The 21,985-nt window shown below is 35.9% G+C and overlaps 2 protein-coding genes across 4 annotated transcripts in view; one reads left to right on the top strand and one right to left on the bottom strand.

The window, feature by feature from the left end:
• Positions 1-424: 424 nt before the first annotated feature.
• AP5M1 (adaptor related protein complex 5 subunit mu 1) lies at positions 425-20,433 on the bottom strand. Of its 3 annotated transcripts, none has more exons than XM_033107598.1 (9): positions 20,065-20,432; positions 15,251-15,896; positions 11,031-11,258; positions 9,492-9,631; positions 8,479-8,564; positions 8,273-8,391; positions 6,662-6,758; positions 5,276-5,354; positions 425-2,701 (listed from the first exon to the last, which is right to left on the bottom strand). In XM_033107598.1, the coding sequence occupies exons 1-9, from the start codon at positions 20,136-20,138 to the stop codon at positions 2,683-2,685; spliced, it is 1,488 nt and encodes a 495-aa protein (XP_032963489.1). In that variant the 5' UTR covers positions 20,139-20,432; the 3' UTR covers positions 425-2,682. The 3 variants fall into 3 exon arrangements, with proteins under 3 accessions (XP_032963489.1, XP_032963488.1, XP_032963491.1); XM_033107597.1 differs by lacking the exon at positions 425-2,701 and adding an exon at positions 3,652-4,897 and having other exon boundaries at positions 20,065-20,433; XM_033107600.1 differs by lacking the exon at positions 425-2,701 and having other exon boundaries at positions 3,652-5,354.
• Positions 20,434-20,559: 126 nt separating this feature from the next.
• Positions 20,560-21,985, top strand: part of EXOC5 (exocyst complex component 5) — a 39,788-nt gene continuing 38,362 nt past the window's right edge. Inside the window, exon 1 of the mRNA XM_033107596.1 lies at positions 20,560-20,836. Coding sequence (XP_032963487.1) covers positions 20,810-20,836 — 27 coding nt within the window. The 5' untranslated portion in view covers positions 20,560-20,809. The remainder of the gene's footprint in view (positions 20,837-21,985) is intronic.

Below are 21,985 nucleotides of genomic sequence, written 5' to 3' on the forward strand. Positions count from 1 at the left end.
TTGAAATGTGTATACATTTTTTTGACACCCACTTCTGCAGAGAAGTGAATTATTAAAAATACTAGTTTCTTAGCAACATAGCCAGGGGATCCTGCCTTTCATTTGTATTTTTTCTGCTGTTAAGTAACTTGCTATCAAAAGATATTTGGAAACAGTTTGGTTACTAAATTGAAACTAGAGAGCCTGGTTGGGTACCAAGTTAAGTTAGAGAAGCACTTTTTTGAGTCATTGTTTCAATTTAGAAACTGGGTCACAAAAAGTTTGAGCCAAAAAAACATACAAGAGAATTATGTAAATATATAGATTGCAAATTGCTACTAGAATAAATAATTATAAAGCATTTTTAAATGCTTTATAATTATTTATTGTTCTAGTAGCAATTTGCATTTTTAAATGCTTTATAATAATTTAATAATTAAAAACAAATTGTTAAATTATTGTTTCTTTTTTAAGGATCTTGAAATATATGTGAGGACTAGACACCCAAAATTTTGAATCTTGCAAGATAAATATTGACATTGACATTGATAATAGTTTTTAAAAGAGAATTTTTTGAGAAACCTAGCATGAAACACATTTTAAAATTTTATTCTTAAGACACTGTGCTAAATTCCACAGACTACGTCAAAGTTCAGGGTTACGGAAGAAGTGGTACCCAGTTAAATGAAAAAAAAAAAACCGGCAGAAAAAAATAGTAAACAATACTGTGGAAATGGTTATTTTGATAATTTAAAATAATTATTTAGAAGTATTTTTGTAATGGCATCATTTACCTTTCTATATGAAAAAAATCTTCATTCTGAAAATGAATGCAATTATTTTTATGATGGGAACATAACAAGTTCTTTTCCTCAAGAAAGGGCAAAGTTAACAAATAAAGCTTTGAAATCAGAAGTCTCAAGATTTGAATAATTGTGTATTACACATTTTCCCCAATTGGATTTCTTTACCACATAGCATGACATTTTTTTAATGGGGGAGGGTGGAAAGAAACCATGCAGTTTAATAGAAGCATATTCTCAACCAAAGTTGTAGCCACTGCTTTGATTTTTAGGTTCTCTGGGCCAATAAGTATACACTCTAGTACATGAAACAAAACTAGAAGATATACTTAGAATGTAGTTTTGTTTTTTTTTCCCAAAGCATATGTTTTCCTAAAATCATTGTTAGGCAAAGCAAAAAGAAATGTTTGTTCTATTACATAAGAAATAAACTTCATTTGGTATTCAATTGACTTTCTAACTTAGCAGACAGGACTTTACATCTTCAAATACAGAAAATAAATTGCATTCTTGGCCCTTGCTTTAAAAGGTTAGAGAGAATAAACGCACACCCTAGTAGTGTTCTAGTGATCTCCCTAATCTCAGTTGCACTTTGTCAGAAAGAGGTAACTGGTAGTTAAGTGAAATACCCTAGATCAAAGGGGGATTAATCACCAACTGAATCCTTGCTGAATAAACCTGTCATTCAAGAAAATTATTTCCACTGAACTTAGCAGAGGATTGAAGGTATTTGCATAACAGGGACCAACATACTTCAGCCAGGTTAAAAGGTTCAGAATTCATCCCATGTTTAGCTTTTTGCCTCCTTTTCCTTTCAGCAGCCTGGTACAATGGTTTCTAATCTGATAATACAGCTAACTATCTAAATGATGTCAGAACAGGAAAGTATTGCAAAGTTTGGATGAGGGATGGATCAATTTCACTTTCAGTAACTCCTAAATCTGATTTGTTGGAATTTAAGATGTAATCCTAAAAAAGTCCCTTAAACCTGACGACTGTTTATTAACATCCCTTTTCTGACCTTTGTCTTAGAAACAACCATTCTGCCGTGGCAGCGGTCTCCAAAGAGGGTCTGGACGAAAACTGGACCTACCTACCTCCCAGGGGTGGTGCAGGAGTCTATGAATGGCTATTAAGTAGTTTGAAATACTATAATAAAAAAATAGAAGAAAAGTATTAGCAGTTGCTATTGTGTATAAAATTGTGCTTTCAAAGATCTTAAATCATACTATATATAAAATCGCAATAATTTTAGCTCATTAGAAATAGTTGGTGTAAAAAAATTAAATTTTATACAAATGTTTAATCAAAAAATTTTTTTGACCAAATAATTCTCTGAGGCCATTACTGCAAACCTGAAATTTGAATCAATTATTTAAAAAGTAAAAAGTGAAAAAAAAGTCTACCACTGAGAGGATATTACCAGCTTTAAAAGTTTAAAAAATATTGTTTAGTAAAACACTGAAGAAGGGTTTTACCAAACTCATGAACTATCTTTTCTGGAGTACATTTCCAGAAATTTAACACTGTTTGAACCTTTTGGGTCTACTGAAGAATAATTACTCATATGATAGACATCAGATTTCATAATCATATTCTGGCTCTAAAAGGAACTTTAGCAATTTTGCATCTAGAATAGGTTTGACACCATCCAAATCTAACTGGAAGTAGGTGCTCATATTCACTGCGAACGCAAAGCATCTTTCAAGTTTAAAAATGCAAAGAATAGTTATCAAAGAAAATGAATAAAATCCATAGTGAGATAATTTTTTTTAGAAAATGATTGAAGTTTTAACCCAAGAAAGGACTCTTAGAGTGTCTTATAGCTTAGAATAAGAACATGTCAATCACGATTAAGCTTCTGGAATCGGAATCCCTTTGAAATGCAGCTGTTTCTTCTTTAATTGTGGCAGCGGACTCTGAAGAAAAGAAAGGTCCAGCCTTAAAGATGAGTAAGGAATACAAAATAGCTCAGGATTAGTTGTGGAGTTCAAAGGTCGCTAATTACACTAAGGAGTTCCCAGACACAGGGAAAACATTAAACAGGTCACCTATCAAACGGGAAGCAGACTTTGTCTTCAGAAATTATCCTGAAGTGACAGGTTTCTAGACAAAATCAAAAGCATCACAGTGTGTCTCAACAGGATGAAAACAGGAGTTGGTTTTAGTTCTGTAGCGTTATGTTAGGGTGGAATGGCAACAGATGGCATCAGGTTGCCCATCGCCCCCATACTTTTCCAGTACTCCCTAGATTTTCCGCTGCTTTCTAGAAATGTCAAACCAAAGATTCACTGGTTCTTTGAGTGCTTATAAGGAGTTTTCCTTAGGGGATTATTATACTGACTTTCTGCCTACTCACTAGATAAATACCTCCTTCTTATCTTAGTGTACTTTGCTAAACATTTATACAATCAAGATGTCCAAATGGCTTCATTAATACTAACATAGATAAATTTTAAGCTTTCCTTGAGTTTAAGAGGTCAAAAACTTAAGGGGAATATTTTTTTAATTTATTTTTTGTTTCAGGTGCACAAAACAATGTAATAGTTAGACATTTATCATTTATATCCCTTGCACTGTGTCAACCCCCCTCCCCATCCACTATCCCTCTGACATCGCACAGAGCCATTACATTTCCAGTCTCTATTCCTAATGCTGTACTTCGCTTCTTGTAACTATATACATACATGCATACATATATATGTATATATATATGTGTGTGTGTATATATATATATATATATATAAACTTGTAGTTGACATTCATTATTGTTCAGCTTCAGCTTCAGGTGTACAGTGCAGTGATCAGGCATCTACATATTCCCTGAGGTGGTCTCCCTAACAAGACAAGTGTCCATCGGATACCCTACAAAATCTTTACAACATTACTGATTACATTCCCCAAATTAACTTTCGTGATCCTATGGCAATCTTGTGGTTACTGACTGTGCTTTCTTATCAAGGGGAATAATATTTTTATTCTTTCAAAAGGAACGTTTTCATTACTGATTATCTATGATTAGGCTAGACTAACAAAGTCCTGGTCAGACAGTTACTCCATTTCCTTTGTTACTTGGGATAATTTTGCACAGAGAACATCGTGCCATGATAACGCCTTGCAGAAAATGAGTTTTAATGAGTAGGATTGACCTTAATTAAAAAGAACGTATTTCAAATCCTAAATTTATATGCAATATCCCCTCAAACTACCATAGCTCCCTTTCAAGGAGTTGGCAGCTTTTTCTAAGCTTTTCCTTAGGAGACTCATTAAAAAGTAGAAACCAAGAAACAATTTCATTGAATATTAGTCTGTAATTTTTTATAAAGCTTCTATTCCTGTTCTGTAAAAAGACACTTGACATGGATTCAGTTTTGAGGATACTGAGATTTCATCTTGAATGGTCACTTAAGTCAAACTTAACAAGTGAAGTGCTTTGAAAACAGAATGAGACATAATTGTAAGGACAGGTAGAGAATAAAGAATATGACTAGAGTGTTCCTGAGGAAACCAAGAGAATACTAGTAAGAAAGCGAGAGTGACACATTTAAAGAAAATATGCTACATGAGACTGAAGATAAATTGATACTCTCTATCCACAGAATGGCTTTTGAATTTTCACCTGAATTCATTCATCAATTAATTTTAATAGAACATGAAAAAAGCAATATTATACCTCAACGTATCTTTGAAAATTTGCCTACAGACATTAAGTGATTACAAAACACTGTGCTCATTTTCTGAATGTTACCCTACCCCTCTTAATATTCTTGCAGACACCCTAAACAAAATGTTATTGTGGCACATTAATAAACTTACCTGAAAAGTAACTCTAGAACAGAGATAAACACTTTAAGTAGAATAATGCAGATTCTTTGTTGTCAATAGGGTAGTTTTGATTAAGAACAGGTTACTATTTAGACAATTTTCCTTTGTTTTCATTGGCTGTCTTTTCAAGAGATTTACAGTTGTTTCTAATGTGGTTGCTGGTATTCTGTAACAACACAACTGTACTAGGAGCTTGGTAGTCAGGTTTGGAAGAGTGAATAGTTTTTTATTTTGCACATCATCTACAATCCGGAGCTGCCTGTAGGTCTGCACTGAAGAGGAGCCTGAGCCTGTATCCAGAAGGATCAGTGGAGAAAGAGGGCGACGATTGATTAGCCAGGTCTACCACAGGAGCAGGAAGTAACAGGTATGGCAGGATGACCCATGATTAGTCTAAAATAAGCCTAAAATGAATCACTACTATTTTATGCTCTGAATCACATTTGAGTAAAATCAAACGGTAACAAAATTGGAGACATTAGTCTTTAAAATGTTTTTTCAAACTATGTCAGACTAAACATGTCAAAGAAGAGCATTTTAATAATTAAATCGTTCAATGATTTTTTTCACTCATAGGTTATATGCATACACATTAAAAATAAAAGACTATGATTTAATTTAAGTGATGCTACTATTGTATAAATTCTATTTAAACATGAGACAATTACAGTAATAATGATCCATATGTTACTGGAGCAGGAGCTTTAGAATTCCAGATGTAATATTCAGAAGAAATTAGTTTCCGGTCTGGGAAAAAAAAGAAATAAATGATAAGACTAAATTCAATAAAAGAACAAAGTCATGATTATTTTAAAACTGTGGAACACAATTTTCTCAAGGAAGGTATATTTTGAAATATTTATTTTAATTTGACTTTATCAAAAATTATAACTTTTACCACTTTAAAAATATGGGTTTGTTATATATTTAAATAATCCATCTTTAAGCTTATTTATGCCGATATCCCTCACTTATGCTAAATCTGCCAATTTTTTTCTCACATTTTCCCTAAATTCTGTTTCTTGTAGACCATTACTTCAACTACAACTACAACATAAAAAAATTTTTTATTGCTTTCCCTTTTATAACCTCTTCACCATGGTACTGATTCTAATCTTGCTATTTTTCTATCCATTCTAATTTTCAAAGATAGAAATAAACATCTGACTTTCTAATAATGTTTTAAAGAGATTGCTTCAGCAGTTTCTTACAGTTCTGATCAAATTTAAGCTTTTTTAAACACAGCTTTGTAGCTTTGGACAAACGACTACCTCTTTGAAATAAAGTTTTTTGATATGTAAAATTGAGAAAAATGCTCATTTGGAGATAGACACATGTAAATTGTTATTATTATACACATCAGTAAATATCCAATTCTGCCTTTCTACCTTTCTTCTTCATAATGAAAAGGATATAGGCAGGATATATTTCTTCATAATCTTTTTTTTTTTTTTTGAGAGGGAACATAGCATTTTGGTTAAGTAGCCAGGCTCTAGAGCCAGACTACTTGGGTTTGATTCCCACTTCTGCCATTTATTAGTTAGATAGAAGTCCCATAATCTCTCCGTTCCATCAGCATCCTCATCTGTAAAACGGAGATAACACTTCATAGGGTGGTGTGAAGATTAATGGGTTAACATGCATAAAATATTTAGAGCTGTGCTTGGCACACAGTAAGCAATAAATGTTAAATTATTATTTAATATTTTGCATTCATTAGGTACAACCTAATATAGTGGTTTGTTTGTATTTAAGACAAAATGGTTTGCCTTAAACCAGTTTGGGCACTGGTTTGCCCAAACTGACGTAACTATTATGCCTTCATAAAAAAGATGCCACCTCTACGCCAACCCTTGCTCATCCAGACAATTTTATAAACAGGAGAAGACAGAGGACAACGTAAAGTACACAAAGTGTTATACAGAATAGAATCAGGCCGGAATTTTTATAAATTGGGATTATTCTCTTTTTGTTACATTTTAATTTTACCTTAGGTAATAACTGTATAACACCGTTTAAATTCCCTCAAGTTCGTTTGAATCTGTCCAACTTACGTGTACTTATTTTTGGTTTTCCTGATGCAAAAACTTGAACTGAATGCTGATCCGCATAACACCCAGTAAGTGTATAATCTAAGATCCTAAAATGGAGCTAGAAAAAGAAGAGAAATGTACCAAATTGAGGTGATTCTTTGGTAAAAATAATGATCACACTTTTTCCCCTTGACGTAATTTTAGGAATTTACTTCACACAGTTCACAAAATTAAAATCACAAATATTAAACCTGAATATTGTGTGTGCGCACACGCATTTATATACATATACATACACCACTTCCCCTTTGCAGTAGGGCAGCTTCTTTGAGGTTGCCATTATGAAGAGCTTAACATACAGCAGGCAATTCACCAATGTGAACTCTAATCCATACTGCAAGGTATCCCTATTTTACACACAGAGATGGACGCAATTAGCATCCCAGCAAGTAAGTAGCAGAGCAGCCATTTGAACTCAGACCTGACTGACTACAAAGCTGCGCTCCTTCCCCTACAGTGTCTCATGTTCTGTATATTCTCTTCTATCTCTAATCTATGTGACTGTGATATACTTTTCCTTGGTAGTAAAACAATGAATATTCAATGAGACGGTCTCTGCCCTCCTTGAGCTTCAAGTCTGGTCCAAGTCACAAATTTTTTTTTTTTTTTTTTAGTAACACCATCTTTGACTTCAAACTATTTCTTATTTCTGTACTTAATTAGTGTCCAAGTCTTTACCTTTATTACAACTCTTACAGCAGTCTCTTCCTTTCAGTCCCTTCCTTTCTCTTTTTGTGACACTGTACTAGCTCAGCATCATTCATTACCTTTTATCTGGAATACTAATAGAGCTAAATAATACTTTGTCTCAAGTTTTTTTTTTTCACTCACGAAATGGATCTCACTCACATCCATTCTAGACTGATCTTCATAAAGCATTACTTTCTGAAAGGCCACTCCCATACTTAAAAACAGAATAACATTTTCTAACAAAGGAATAAAAGTCAGATTCAAACCCTCTACAATCCAGACCTAAATCCCATATCCAGCCTTATGTATTACTACTGTTCCTGCACTGGTTCCTAAACATGCCTTGTTATCTTTCATTCCTTTGATTAAGTCATCTACCTATACAAATATTAGTTTTCCAGGCTTTGTATTCATGCTAATCTGGGCCTCAGAGTTCGCCTTAAATTCCATCTCTATTGCAATACTTTCTTTGGCCACTTTGGTCAGAAGTGCTCATTCCTTCCTTGAAACACCAAAAGCAGTTAGAATTGATCAATTATTGACATGGATCATTGAAAATCCCTAGAGGGCAAGGACGACATCTTACATGTTTTGTATACAAATCTCAAATGCGGTTACTAGAGCTGAGTAGAACTAGATTAAGTTGAGGTGTTTAGGTCATACTTAACTGTTTCACCTTAAAAATTTTAAAGTATTAAGTGAAATGGAAAGTGACTAATAATAAACAAAAAGAATCTCACAAAAATTTTAAAAAGAACTTAGCACGACATAAAAAACAGAATTAAAAAAAATGGTCAGAAAACATTAAAAATCAATTAGATACATGCAATTTAGAAAGAAAGGGCAGGTTTCTAATATAGTGAGCCATATAAGTATATTTACCTTTAAATATGCTGTACCTCCGATGCAAATGTGGTCAAAAGGCTGCTTCGCATGGTTCTTAGCTCCAAAAGTTATAGTTGCAGAAAGACTAATTTCCATTGATTTTGGGAACTTCTGTCCTAAAAACACAAGTACACCAATCAAAAATCCTATATCAAGTAGATCGTACAGCAAACGTATTAAATAATAAACAAAACCTAGCTCACCAATAATCCAGATCAATAAGCTTTTCTCTCGAAATACTTCGAGCTGGCCAAAACTAACTTTGTATTCCACCTGTGTGATTGGACCTCTTTAAAAAAAGAAAAGGACATAATAGGAAGAAGTAATGATTGCAGATATAACAGTTTTAAGAAATCTAAGTCAAATCTTGCTATTGTTACTTAATGCAAGGACAGCATAAAAGCATATCTATATTCAAGTTTGCATAATAGAGCAGAACAAATAACAAATATTGTATCTCAAAAAAACACCAGAAATATAATAAACATCTTTGGCGATGATACACATTTCATCATTAATTCTAAAGACAGCTATAAAGTTATATGGACTATATTAATACAATCACATGGATTGACATAACATTAAAACTATGATTTGACCATACATTTGGACATCCTTTGAAAAGAACTATGCTGTAGGACATCAATTTACAAGAACTGATGAGGAAGCACAGTTGAATCTTGACTAACATGGGTCCCCGTGCAGTTCAAACCCATGTTGTTCAAGGGTCAAACTTTTCAATCCACAGTGGGAACCTGCAGATGTGGAGGGCCATCAGTAGTTAAGTTTTTGCGGAGTCAGAAGTTATACGTGGATTTTTAACTGTGCAGGGTTTGGTGACCCAGCTCCCACATTGTTCAGGGTCAATTGTAATCTTGTGGTACAATTGTCTTAATTCACCAGGTAGTTGATAGTTGGGCTTGACTTGTATACAGAGAAATTGCTAGAAATAGAGCCAGGAGTGAAATAATACCTGATGAAGTTATACTGGCTTAAGTTTATATTTACTAGCAAGTTTAACCAGAAATACGAAGACACATTTAAAGGTAAAGAGATTAATATTTTTTATGATGACGTTTTGGTTCAGAATCAGCATTCATTTCAATAAAAATATCTTAACAATAAGGTAAAAAACAAAGCCACGTAATTTATTGTAGAGCAGGGGAAATGTACTAAAGAAGGCAGAAATTACAGCATCATGTTATTTTATTCCTACCTATTGTAAAACGGTATATGAGCTTCACAGAATTCAAAATTATTTTTCACACTTTCATGAAGTTTTAAATTAACCATTATTTTCAGTTGTACTTCTTCCTCTTTCATTTGATAAAAGCCCAAAATTGGTGGGACAGGAACCTGGACACAAACATAAACAAATTTTTTATATAATTCTCAGTTAATGGGTCTAAAATATCATTGGTGATTGAGAAAAAAAGCTTTGCAGTAATACAGTCATTACTATGACTAATGGGTTACTTCATGTTATTTTAATAAAAGATGTTAGAGCTACAGTACATTTGGTTTAAGGTCAGGGACTCTTTTTCTGTTTTCAGAGATGAAAAAGGTACCTTACAAAGGTTTGCAACACATTTTTTTCCCTACTCTTGCTCATCCAGGTTCCCTTCCTCCAGGTTCTCAATGATATGCAATATAGGACGTGCACTAGACACACTGGTCACTGACATCCTGCCCATAATTCCTGCTGCCCCCTTTGTATCTTGTGACACACCCTCTCCCTAGCTTGGCAGTAGCTTACTAAATTGGTTATCAAGAACTGACCGAAGGGGAGGCAATCTGCACGCTGGGGTGAGTCAATCACTCTTTCTGATACATTTGAAGTTAGAAATAGGAAAAACCTACTTATACAGCATAAGTCCTACAGCCACACGTAGGTCACGTGCAAGCAGAGGAAGCTCATTGGAAGAGGAGGCTGAGAGGCAGAGATGACACAGACGTGCAGACCTTGAGGACAGAGTGATTTTAATTTTAATTTTTCTGGTTCTAATCCCAGTATGGCCTGTGTCTATTTTCTTATCCTTGAATGACAATGACATTGCCTCTTGCATTCTCAAAATAAATTCCCTTTACTTAAGCTAGGTTGAGTAGATTTTTCTAAACTATTGATTCACAATTAGGACAGGAGACAGACAAATGGTATAGTAGAAAAGATGTTGGATTTTGGAATCTGGAAAATTTGGGTTCAAATCTAGACTCTGTTACTTATCAGTTACAAGACCTTGTGCTAGTCACTTAACTTCTGATTCTCCTCGTTTGTAAAATGGGGCTAACAGTACCTACCCTTAAGGGTTTTAAAAGTACGAGAGAAAATACATGTAAAGTCCCTAGGACAATATCTGACACACAGCAGTTATTTAATAAGCAATAAATAGTTATAAATAATTTATATATTTGTAACTACAGTTGCCTGGAATTAGAGGTATTTTTATTTGTTCATGGTTCAAACCATGACTAAATCATACCAGAATCTACCCTATACCATGAACTCCTTATTAGGGAACATTGAAAAAAAAACAAAAACCCATTACTTTGAAAACCATTCAATGTTGTTATAGACACCAGACACAAGAGGCATCCTATTCAAAGAATTGAATATTCATTTTCATTCATCAATTACTGTCTGATAAATAACTCATGAAAAGTTCTCATTTGGACCAAATGTATAAATGATTTGCTTAAAACAGAATTCATAAACATTAAGATTAGCAAAGTCTCATATTTTTGCAAGGTTGTTTACCTGGGAAGTGTAGTAGCATAAGTTGAATGACTCTAAAGGTGGACTGAACGGAAATTTGTAAGGTCCACTAAATGCAGAATCATCCATTGCATCAATGCTACTAGAAGTAAGAATGGCAGAGTCAAGAGAAGTCACACAAGGATGGACCAGAATATCCTGAAGTGGAGATCCATTGGTGGGGAGACTCAAGCTGATGGTAACATTTGGCATGATTCCTTCTAAATCACACTGCAATACAAACAGAAAGAGATCTTACAGAGATCTTGGAAGTATACATCTTCTGGCTGAGGCTTTTCTGAATATGAGTCCTTTTCCACAACTTAACTCACTTTTCTCTCAAGGCATTGTTCTCTTTGCTTTCTGTACTCTGGTTAATAGTTCTATCATGCTCCCAGACAGTCATGCGAGAGACCAGGAGAGCCTTCCAAGAGCCTTCTGCTTACATCGAAAACCTTTAAACAGCTATTTTAAACCCACTGACTTCTCTCCACTCCTGTCGCAAACACATTGGTACAGGCCCTTACCATTTCTGTTACAGCCTTCTGAATGTATTTAGATTTGCTTTCTTCTAATCAACATCAAGCTACATTAAGGAAACATAGTTTTAATTACATTGTATCCACGCTCAAGGCCTTTCAGTAGTTTCCTCTTGGTCTGTATGACTTTGAAAACTTTTCATTGTTTGGCTGCCATCTACATCTTAATCATTTTCTACCTGCAGCTAAATGCTGTACACATACTGGATTCTTGAATTTCCCGGAGTAAATCATGTCTTATGCTTCCATGCATTTGTGTGATTCCCTCCAGCTACAACCCTCTTTTTTCTATACGTTGTTTGGGGCCTCACGTTCTTTATTTTCACCTATATGGCCCACCTCTGCCATGTAGAGATTTGGAAGGTAGAGGGAAAGGGAAGCCAGTATTCTTGGAAGGTCAAGCAAACCAGATTTGACAGCCTCACGAACCTCTTTCTGAGCTCCCGCTTTAAAGTTCTGGTGTCCAGATGCAGCACTTTCACAGACATTTCCATGAATTTCTGCTTTGAGGTTGTAACAGAGACACGGTGGCTCCTCAGGTGTCTCTGTGAACCCTGGCTTCTCTGTCTCCTTCCAGTGTCCAGACTGAGTCATTAGTGACTGTTTCTGAAAGGCTGCAGCTAGACGATCAGACTTTTATCCTCTCAGCTCCTCTTATACTTGAGTAAGCCCTAATTCCTATATTAAACACCTTTACTCCCATAAATCTTATGGTGGCTTTTTTCATGACCCAACCAGACTGATACACCTTACTTATGTGTGTGAGTACTCAGGTTCTTCCTTTGTACCACAACTCTAACTTGACCTTTACCTTTGTTAAATCCCCAGTTAAAACTAGCCAATCAAGTCCTGTAAGGCTTATTGATGTTTTGTGTGCCAGACCGCACAGTATTTTAAGAGTTAGTGGAACTCAGCAAGAGTAATGCTTAACTCCAAATGCAAGCAGCTAGTTCCATCACCATCTACACAGTCTGTATCATGCAAGAACTACCCGCCCTTATAGGTATTTGTCTCTGCCCGTTTGTTTCCTCCTTGAAAATTTAAGTTCTTTGAAAGCAAGAATTGTTTTATTTTCCTTCGTATTTCGAGTGCCTCGCATATTGGTAGGCCCAAGAGACACTCAAAAAATGTCTGGTGAATGGATGTCTTTTTCTAATTATGGACCCTACATTTGTTTTCCATTCTAACATGAAGTGTTTCATCTTTTTATGTTTTATCTACTGCTCGACATATGCGTGAATTCAGGAATGTATGTGCTATAAATGGAAGCACTTAAAAGAATAGGCAGGCATTATGAACACTGCCATGTATCAGTGCTTTATAAAGGTCTTTCAATGACAGTTATAATAGCAATCACATTTGAAAATAAAAATGCCAAATAATCTTACTACAAAATTTAAAAATACTTTAGTGTTTTGACTTCTAAACCATCTGCTACTTCACCCTCTATATGTGAACTAGCAAGAACAAAAAAAAGTTTTGTTTTTTGACAGATATTTACGAAGGTGATAAAATAAGCAAATATTAACAGCAAACACCGTAAAATTTTAAAATATTCAGTTTATACTTATTAAATTAGCTTCTAACATTCTCAAAAGAATTAGAAAATTGCAACCATTATGGAAACCACCAACAAATCATCTGCTTCTTAGACATTTAAAATACCGTATCACCAGTCATTTACTATATAGAATGAGGACATCCATTCTAGAAGAAATCTACGTACTACCGTTGAAGTCAATCTGGCATATGTAACTAGGAATTATAACTTTTAACTAGGAATTATTAAAACAGAAGGGACCTAGGAACTTATCTGATTTTAGAAATGAGAAAAAATTTAAAAAATTATGTGACTTTCCCAAAGACAAACAGAATTAGTGGTGGAGTAGAGACTAGATCTTCAGTCCATTGGCTTTCAGTTTACCAGGTTTTCTACTAGGACTAAGAAAAAATAAAAAAATAATTATTTCCATTTATAATGGACTTCACAATAAAACTCTTTAAATACTAAGCTCCTGAAGTACTTAAAAAAGTGTTTGGCTAATAGTTATACTATTTACATATAAGCTTAAAGAAACATTTAGCATGGGTTAAGGTACATCCCCATTCTTTTTATTTTTATAACAAAGTGATTTTAGAGAAGAAAGTTTTTAGAGTAGAAAGTTCTCCATCATGATAATTTGTATCAGAGTAGGACTAGGAACCAATCCAAAATTCCCATACGCCATAAACTGGGGTCAGCCTATCAATGAGCTGAGATATTTAATACCATGATATTAATTAGTAGTACTTTAGAGATAACATATTCCCTACTTATTGTCACAGAATGAAAAAAGAGAAATAGTGAATTTTCCTACTTGTATCTACTAGAACTTATAAGAAAAAAGGATTCAACTACTTTAAGACTTGTTAATAACATAATCCACGAATACCTCAATTTTGGAGCTATTCACAATAGTTATTTCTAATAAAGGTAATAAGTGGAATGTATTTTTGATCATGACGGAAGTGAGTTTAAAACAGACACATAAATTCTTAAGTCACTTTAAAGTTAAAAAGAACAAGGAAGATCCAATTTGTCTGCCAGGACTATTCTAATTCTCTGTACTTGAAATCTACTTTTACCTGTAAGATTTGTACATAGCCATTCAACATTAAGTTTGATATATAAAGTTTATATTCATAAATGTGGAGAATAAAGGAAGATATCAGAAAAATAAAGATATCTAAGAGTATTAATATGTATTTATAGAACTTGTACTTGGAGGGTTTTTATTTTGCATCATTTTTCAACATGGCACTGATCACTGTTAACTGTATTGTTATTTCTATTGTCTTTTCCTATTTTCTGACCTTAAACCAGAGAACCCTATATTAACCTATTGACTTGTTTAAATAAAACAAGAGCCCTTCAAAATGGTTTTAGATATTAAGTCAGAGGTTTGTCAATTTAATCCCCTCTGGAGAAAATGGAATTTAACGAATTTAACAAATTTAACAAATTCTTTGACATTACTCTTTTTAAAAGGCTCAGCCTAATTCCAGCCCCCTTGAACATGGACCAGACTTAGTGACCTGCTCCTAATGAAGAGAACATAGTGGAAATGATGCTATCTGACCTCTTAGTCTTGGTAATAAAAAGAATTGCTTCTACCTGTGCCTCGTGCCTGTCTCTGTCTTTCTGTCTAATCACTTGATCTATGGGAAACCAGTCACCACGTTGTGAGGACATTCTTAAGCAGCTTGCTGAGAAGTCCACACAGAAAGAAACTAAGGCCTCCTACCATTAATCAGCCATGTAAATGAGCCACCTTGCAAGTAGATCTTCCAGTCCCAATCACACCTTCAGGTGACTACTGCTCCCATTGAAATCCTGACTGTGATCTCCAGGGAGACATCACACTAGAAGTTCCCACTAAGTTGCTCCTGAAGTCTGACCCACAGAAACTGAGGATAATAAATGTTCATTGTTGGGATAATGGGCAATTCATTATGCAGCAGTATGTGACTAATACAATTAGTAACGAATGTGAAAAGGTAACATTACAAACTTTCACATGAATCTAACATCTAATGACTGTTATTTATGATAAAAATCAAGAACGTTATATAACAATATAAAATAGTTAGCAAACTTTACTTTTCTCCATAGATGTTAAAACAAATACCAGAGAAAAATCTCACCTTGCAAGTGACAGTTCCAACGACTTGCCACGTATCTGCTATATCCTGTTTATCATATTGCATGGATTTTACCTTTTCAGTAATAGAAATAGAAACTTGTGGTTTTCCTTTGTATGTTCCAGCTTTCCAGGCTGGCTGTTTTTGTGGATGAGTCACAGAAGCAAAATTAATACTATCCAATGAATTCTGTAAGTTGGCATCTAACAAAGTTCCAAATGGACAAGCCTGCAGAAGCAAGTCAGGCAATTGGCTCAATTTTGTATTTAGCTCAGTGTCATTTTTTTGACCTGAGTAAAGAAAATCCTGTACTCCAAAAAGAAGTTCAAAGCCTTGTGAAATTGCACTAATGCTAATTAATGGTGGTCGAGGGGATAAAGTTTGTTCAACTAGTGGAACACAAGCATATATTATGCCATTCTTCAGAAAAGCAACAACTGGCCAGAGTTCTTCACCTCCTACTGGAAGTCCATAGATAGACGTCTTATTGATGCGTGAACAGCTGTCACGGCTCTCTGTGAAATCCTTATCTTCATCCAATAATCTAAGTTCAAAGAGTAGTGATTTAAGAAAAGGACCATCTTCAGGAATAGGCACATAACTTGCTCCATTGAAGACTTTGGCTCGTTTTTCAACAGTTGGATACCGTCTGCATTATGGAAACAAAAACATTATAAATGATTCTTCCAACTAAAATAAAAATGGACGAATCCCAAAATAAACAAACAAAAACTCAAAACATGGGTCAAACAGTAAAAATAACAAAAAACACCTCAACAGATATATACACACACCCACAAAAAATGTCAATCAAAAAAATATTACAAGTTAAGTTCCGACTCTAGTAACTAACTGTTGCATACTTGCTATATTATCTCAAATGACAAAGTATCATTACCTATTACTAAAAATAATTCAATTTAATTTTTTAAATAGGTAGAGCACACGGTTCTAATTCAAAATCCTAGTTTATTGGCCACTCAGATTTCCATTTGGCGGGCAAGGAGTATATACCTGGACACATTTTAGGCATCTACAAGAGCTTTTTTTCTTGATGCCACCTTAGTAAAGTAGGATCAAAAAAAGTGGTTCAATTGAACCCTCTCCAATTTTGAATTCATTAGTTGAGATGATACAATTGTAAAAAGAATGTTCTATTCTACGCAACCTATAGTGAGTAACAAGCACCCTGAGTCTTTTTGCTAACCCCTACAAAAATATGTAAGAGCATTTCAGTAATAATGGTTTACCTCTAGGCCCTGGAAGATACTATGAGTAATAAAAAGAATAAAATCTGAATAATCTTTAATGGTTTGCATGCTCTAAGCGGAATGGTAAGTTACTAACACATCCCTTTTTTGCAGGGGGTTGAGGGGCAGGAACAGAATAGAAGGTGCTTTTGCTCATTTACAGAAATGTTAGATCACATTTTCTTAGTTCGAAAATTATTCCTTACCTCTCTACTCCAAAGTCCAGAACAAAGTCATCTATTAGCTATTAACTTCTGTGTAAATCACCTAATTTTCCCAAGTTTATCTTATTTGCAAAATAAAGGGTGGCTAAAGAACATACCAGTAATTCTCATCAAGGATCAAGAACACATCTGGCCTAAATAAATTTTTCATTAATACTACTAATAAAATACTGATGTTTATTAATACTCTTAAAAAAGAAAAATAAGAACGTATTCAAAGTTGTCAGTGTATTAGTGAACCTCACTCATTTATTTATATTCTGATGCATTTTCTTCATTGAGAAAAGAATTAGCTAGCACTCCAGTAATGGACTAGTAGGTGAATGCCATTTCTTTCTCTGAGTCTCTGGATAAGAATAGTTGAGAACTTTGGACTAAACTCTAGTACAGTGTCTTATCCTGTAGTTACCAGGAGGATAATTAAAGCTCTTCTTAAGTGGCAAGAATCTCATGATTGAATGTAAAGTTAAGAAATTAATCTGGGGCCTTTTACAATGCTTCAATATGTGCTCAATAAATATTTTTGTTGGATGACTCAACCTGTCATTCAGATTTATTCTGGGCTTTTTCTAAATTAGGACTCAAACCTTAAATGGCCCTACAACTATGGGCTACAATACCAACCTCAGCCAGACTTAACCTTATACTATTACTATCTATCCAGAGAGTAAACCTTTAAAACAGAATCTAAACCAAGTCTTGTGGAGGAAAAGTAGTTAGATACAGAAAAGATCATTTGCCTTTTTAATTCTTTAATGATGACCATTATCTGTTGGCATATATGTGGATAATATGCCAGTGCATATATGTTTAGCCCCATCACCAGCCTCAAGAGGTCAGAAAACTGAAAATAATAAACCTTAACCGATTCATTCAACAATACAGAATTAATAAGTGACAGATGAATTATCTGAACCCAAGTTGCTCCAGAAATGTAGAAATGCTTACCCAGATATATCTGAATTTTTCTTCTGAAATATTCTGAGCACAGTGAGAAAAAATTCTGAAAACAAGCATGACTTCTTCATGGAGCTTATTTTTGTAAGCCAGAAAAAAAAAATCTTACAAAACTACAGCTATAAATACAGTATGGTATTGATATAGTAACAGACAAATAAAGTAATAGAACTGAGACAGAGCAATGTTTATATGGGAGACATAATGAACTATCAAGAACCTGACACATCAATGAAGAAAATATATACTGTTTGGAAGGCGATGTTAGAAAACTGGCATACAGTACAGAGAAAAACAAAATGGGATTCCTATGTTTATACCACATCCAAAGATGGACTACAGATGGATTAAAGGCCTAAATATAACAAATAAAATGATAAAGTTAAGAGAAGATAATGTACGATGATGTCTTTGGGAAATAGGAGCAGGGAAAAGACTACAACAAATCTCCCAAAGCATTAACTATTTTGCATGCAATAAAATTAGTGATTTCTGTTTAACCTCGGGCAACATAAAGTAAGTTGACAATGATAAATTATGAGAAAATATCTGTGATAGCTAAAAATGACTAATATAGGACTAACATCAAGAATACATAATAAACTTCTGCAAATTAACAGGAAAAAGTCAGTAACTCTCAAAGAAACAAAACGAACAAAGGATATGTACAGGCAATTCACAGAAGAGGAAACCCAAAGGGCTAACAATCATTGCTACATGGAGAACAGCAAGTAAAAATAAGATACAGTACTGGCAAAAACTGGAGATATAGGAACCCTCGCTTACTGCTGGTGAAAATGTAGACTGGTGAAGGTATTCTGAGGAGCTAATTATTGGGCAATATTTAGTCAAAATCAGCATAGATATGTCCTATGGACCTTTTGAGAATATCTACTGCAGTAGTTTTCTCTCTGATGGCAGAGTTGGAGGCACCTGGGATATCACCACTGGGGAGCCGCGTAGGTAAAGTGTGAGGATGTAAACCACGCAGTGCTACAGAGCAAACAGAAGTAATGGCCTAGAGCTGCACTGTCCAATATAGTAGCCACTAGCCATATGTGACTATTTCAACTTAAACAAAATTGGGTTCCTCAGTTACAATAGCCACGTTTCAGAAGCTCAATAGCTACATGTGGCTAGAGGCTAAAATATAAGACAGCATTTATAACACTTTCCATGTCCATCATTGCAGAAAATTCTATTGAACGGTGCTGCTCTAGATGAACACAAAGTAACGTGGAAGTTTCTTACAAATAGTGCTGACAAAGCTGACAAATGTTAGAAAAGGGAATGAAGTCTCTAGCACAATTACGTAATTTGAAAAATGCATACACAAATATAAGGAAAGCAACAAAGATAGGCATATGAGTTACCTGCGACGCAGGGGAGAATGGCAGGTATAGGATAACCAAGGGAATATATAAGCAGAACTTGGAGTAACTTGGATAGACCAATGAGGTTGATGCACCTTACTGAAAAATATTATTAACCTCCTTACTTGAGATACAACAACAATAACAAATGTAAATCAGGTATCCTGGGAGAAAATGGTAAACTCCAACTCTGATGCCCTTTGTAACAAAAATTGTTCAGGTTGCAAAAAGGGAGTTTTTCGTATCCACATTGCCAACCACTTTTCACCTAAAATTACACTCATCTTTATTTGTCTCAATCTCAATTCAGAGCTATGCTACTTTACCATATAACTTTTCTTGGGGAAGAATGAATTTATTGGACAGAACTGTCAATAGCCAATGAGAGCAAATGGTGAAACAGATTATTCCACGGCCACCCAGGTTCTATAACGAGTTATTGTATTTAGATAAAATGTGCCAAATTCTAAAAATGGAACCAGATCAGCTTCCATAATTTAAGAAAAAGTGAATGATTTAATTTTTGTACTTTTTCAGTTTTCTTCAACAATTAGGCACTTTAAAGTAAACCTATCTGAAATTGTCTAGTAATGAAACATAAGATGAAAATAACAGTCTGATATCGCTCAGCAAGGATTTTCCAGAATGAGTTAAAATGTCCTTGAATAATTTTTATTCATGAAAGAAAAACTTTAAACATGTGTAGTGCTCGACAAGTCGTCTTCATTTCCTTTCATCCTCTCCTATCAATCCTAAACAGTGGAGTTAATTTTAAGATACAGTAATAATAATACTGTATTAGAAAACACATGAAATTTAATATGTGCCAGGCATAAAATGATCTAATTCTCACAACTCTATGAGGTAGTATTATTAAAATCTTCATTAAACAGATGAAACTGAGGTTAAGTAACTCGCCCAAGGTGGCGGACCAGGGATACTTTGCATCACAAAACTGTGCTACATAATCCATCCCTCCGATTCATCATCCCTGAGGATTCAGACATTTTTACCTGGAGAATCTGACGATGCCACACAGTGGGGTTCCCGGTTCGTGGCTTATGAGCCACACTGCCCGTTGGGCCATGATAAGCCGCTAAAGCATCAGCTTATCTTGAAAACCGCCAACGAAGAACACAGACTAGCTTTCTCACATGTACTCAGAAGCCCCGAGACTCACTCATCCTTAGCCACCTTCTGCTCCACCACAAACAGGTCGGGCTCAGCAGAGAGGCAAGGTCTTCAGAGGCAGTGACTAAAACGTCTGAGTCCCTCCTGGCCAACACATGTCACAAAAAGTTCTGCGAATTCGCACGTAGAATCTCGAGAAACTTATTTATCCCCGACAGCCCCAGCACTCTCTTCCTCTGAAGACCATTTCCGGGATGGTGGCCCGCAAGGATCAAGGTTCCTCAGTCGCTTGAGTGACGAGCCTCTCAGAAGTTCACCGGCTGCTCGCTTCGCACGTCGGCCCCTCCCGACAGCCAACTCGGCGCGCGCAGCTCCACTTCCGGCGTACGAGGCGGTGACAATGGGAGCGGCGCGGGCGGCGCCGGGAGGCAGCTGACAGGCGTCTGCGGCTTCGCTTCATGGCCGCTCTCCGGCACCGCCAGGACATTGTGGGGAGTCGGGGAGCCCGCGGCGGCCGGGAGCCGGAGCTGGCGAGCGGAGTGGGGACCTGTGCGTGGCGCCGCTGAGGCGCAGCATGTGAAGAGGATCCGGCGTCCCGGTGCGAGGCGAGCCTCTCAGCCGGCAGGGATGGCTACGACGGCCGAGCTCTTCGAGGTGGGTCCCGGTGGCTCCTCAGGGAGTGGCAGACCTGGGGTGCAGGCAGCTAGGTAGGCGAGCAGAGGAGCTGGTGTTCTCCCTCGGAAGAAAGGTGCGAAAGCGAAGGGGTGGGGTGGCGGCTCCGGTGTCAGCGCGGGCGGAGCGTGAAATGGGGGAGGGGTGGCTTGGGGACCGGGGTGGGGAGGCAAAGAAGGGAGCCCGGAGTCCGAATGGAAGGGGGCGGGGGGGGAATCCGCAGGGCTGGAGAGAGCCTGGGAGGTTTGGGCGCAGGAAGATGTACTCGGGATGAGTGGTGGGAAGGGCTGACTCAGGTGCGGAAAGAGGAGCCAGGAGCCTCAGGTTGGCCCAGCCGCGACTTGTCGCTGGGATACTCGCGTCATTTTCTCAGGGGGCCTCCTGAGATTGGGGCGATTGGGGGCTTCTCGTTGTGGAGTAATCATTCCATTAGTAAATGGGAGAAGTGGCACTTATCTGCTTGTCAGTTTATGCTTACATTTGAAAAGGCCGGGGTATATTTTAGGACAATACAGGCCTGCTTTGCTCTTCCGATTGAAGGGAGACAGAACTAAAATTAACGTTTGTGTCCGGGTCTTAACGAATTGAAGAGTATTGCAAAACCACCTAACTGCTAACCAGAGAATCCTTAACGCGTGAAACAGTGAGCGTTCTAATGTGTTTCCTTGAGAGTTTTTAGTCTCTAAAACTTAAAATTTAATTTAGTGAATGAAATCCGATGTACGAAGCTGTGATGTTTGAGATAATAGAATAGGAAAATTCTAATTAGACCATTAAATAGTGAAACATATAAAGGATCTCCTTTTGTGAAAAAAATGAAAACATGGAGAAAACGAAAGGAAAGACCCTTTTTGTGTGTGCTTGTGTTTCAAAATGAGCAACAAAGTGTAAGTAATAATTGAGAAGACTGCAGTTGACAGTAGAGAATTTCTCCATAAGTTAAAATTGTATTTTTCTGTTTAAGATTCAGCAGGTTTTTTTTTTTTTTTTGGTTTAAAATTTGAATGCCACAGTTTTTCTTATGACAGTGGGAACTTTTCATATTTGTTACTGTTACATATTTTGGGTTTCTGTCAGTTTTTGGATAGATAATGCTTTTGTTGAGAGGAATAACATGCTATTATTATAATA

Source organism: Rhinolophus ferrumequinum, chromosome 6 (genome assembly GCF_004115265.2).
Source record: "Rhinolophus ferrumequinum isolate MPI-CBG mRhiFer1 chromosome 6, mRhiFer1_v1.p, whole genome shotgun sequence".
Taxonomy (NCBI): Eukaryota; Metazoa; Chordata; class Mammalia; order Chiroptera; family Rhinolophidae; genus Rhinolophus; species Rhinolophus ferrumequinum.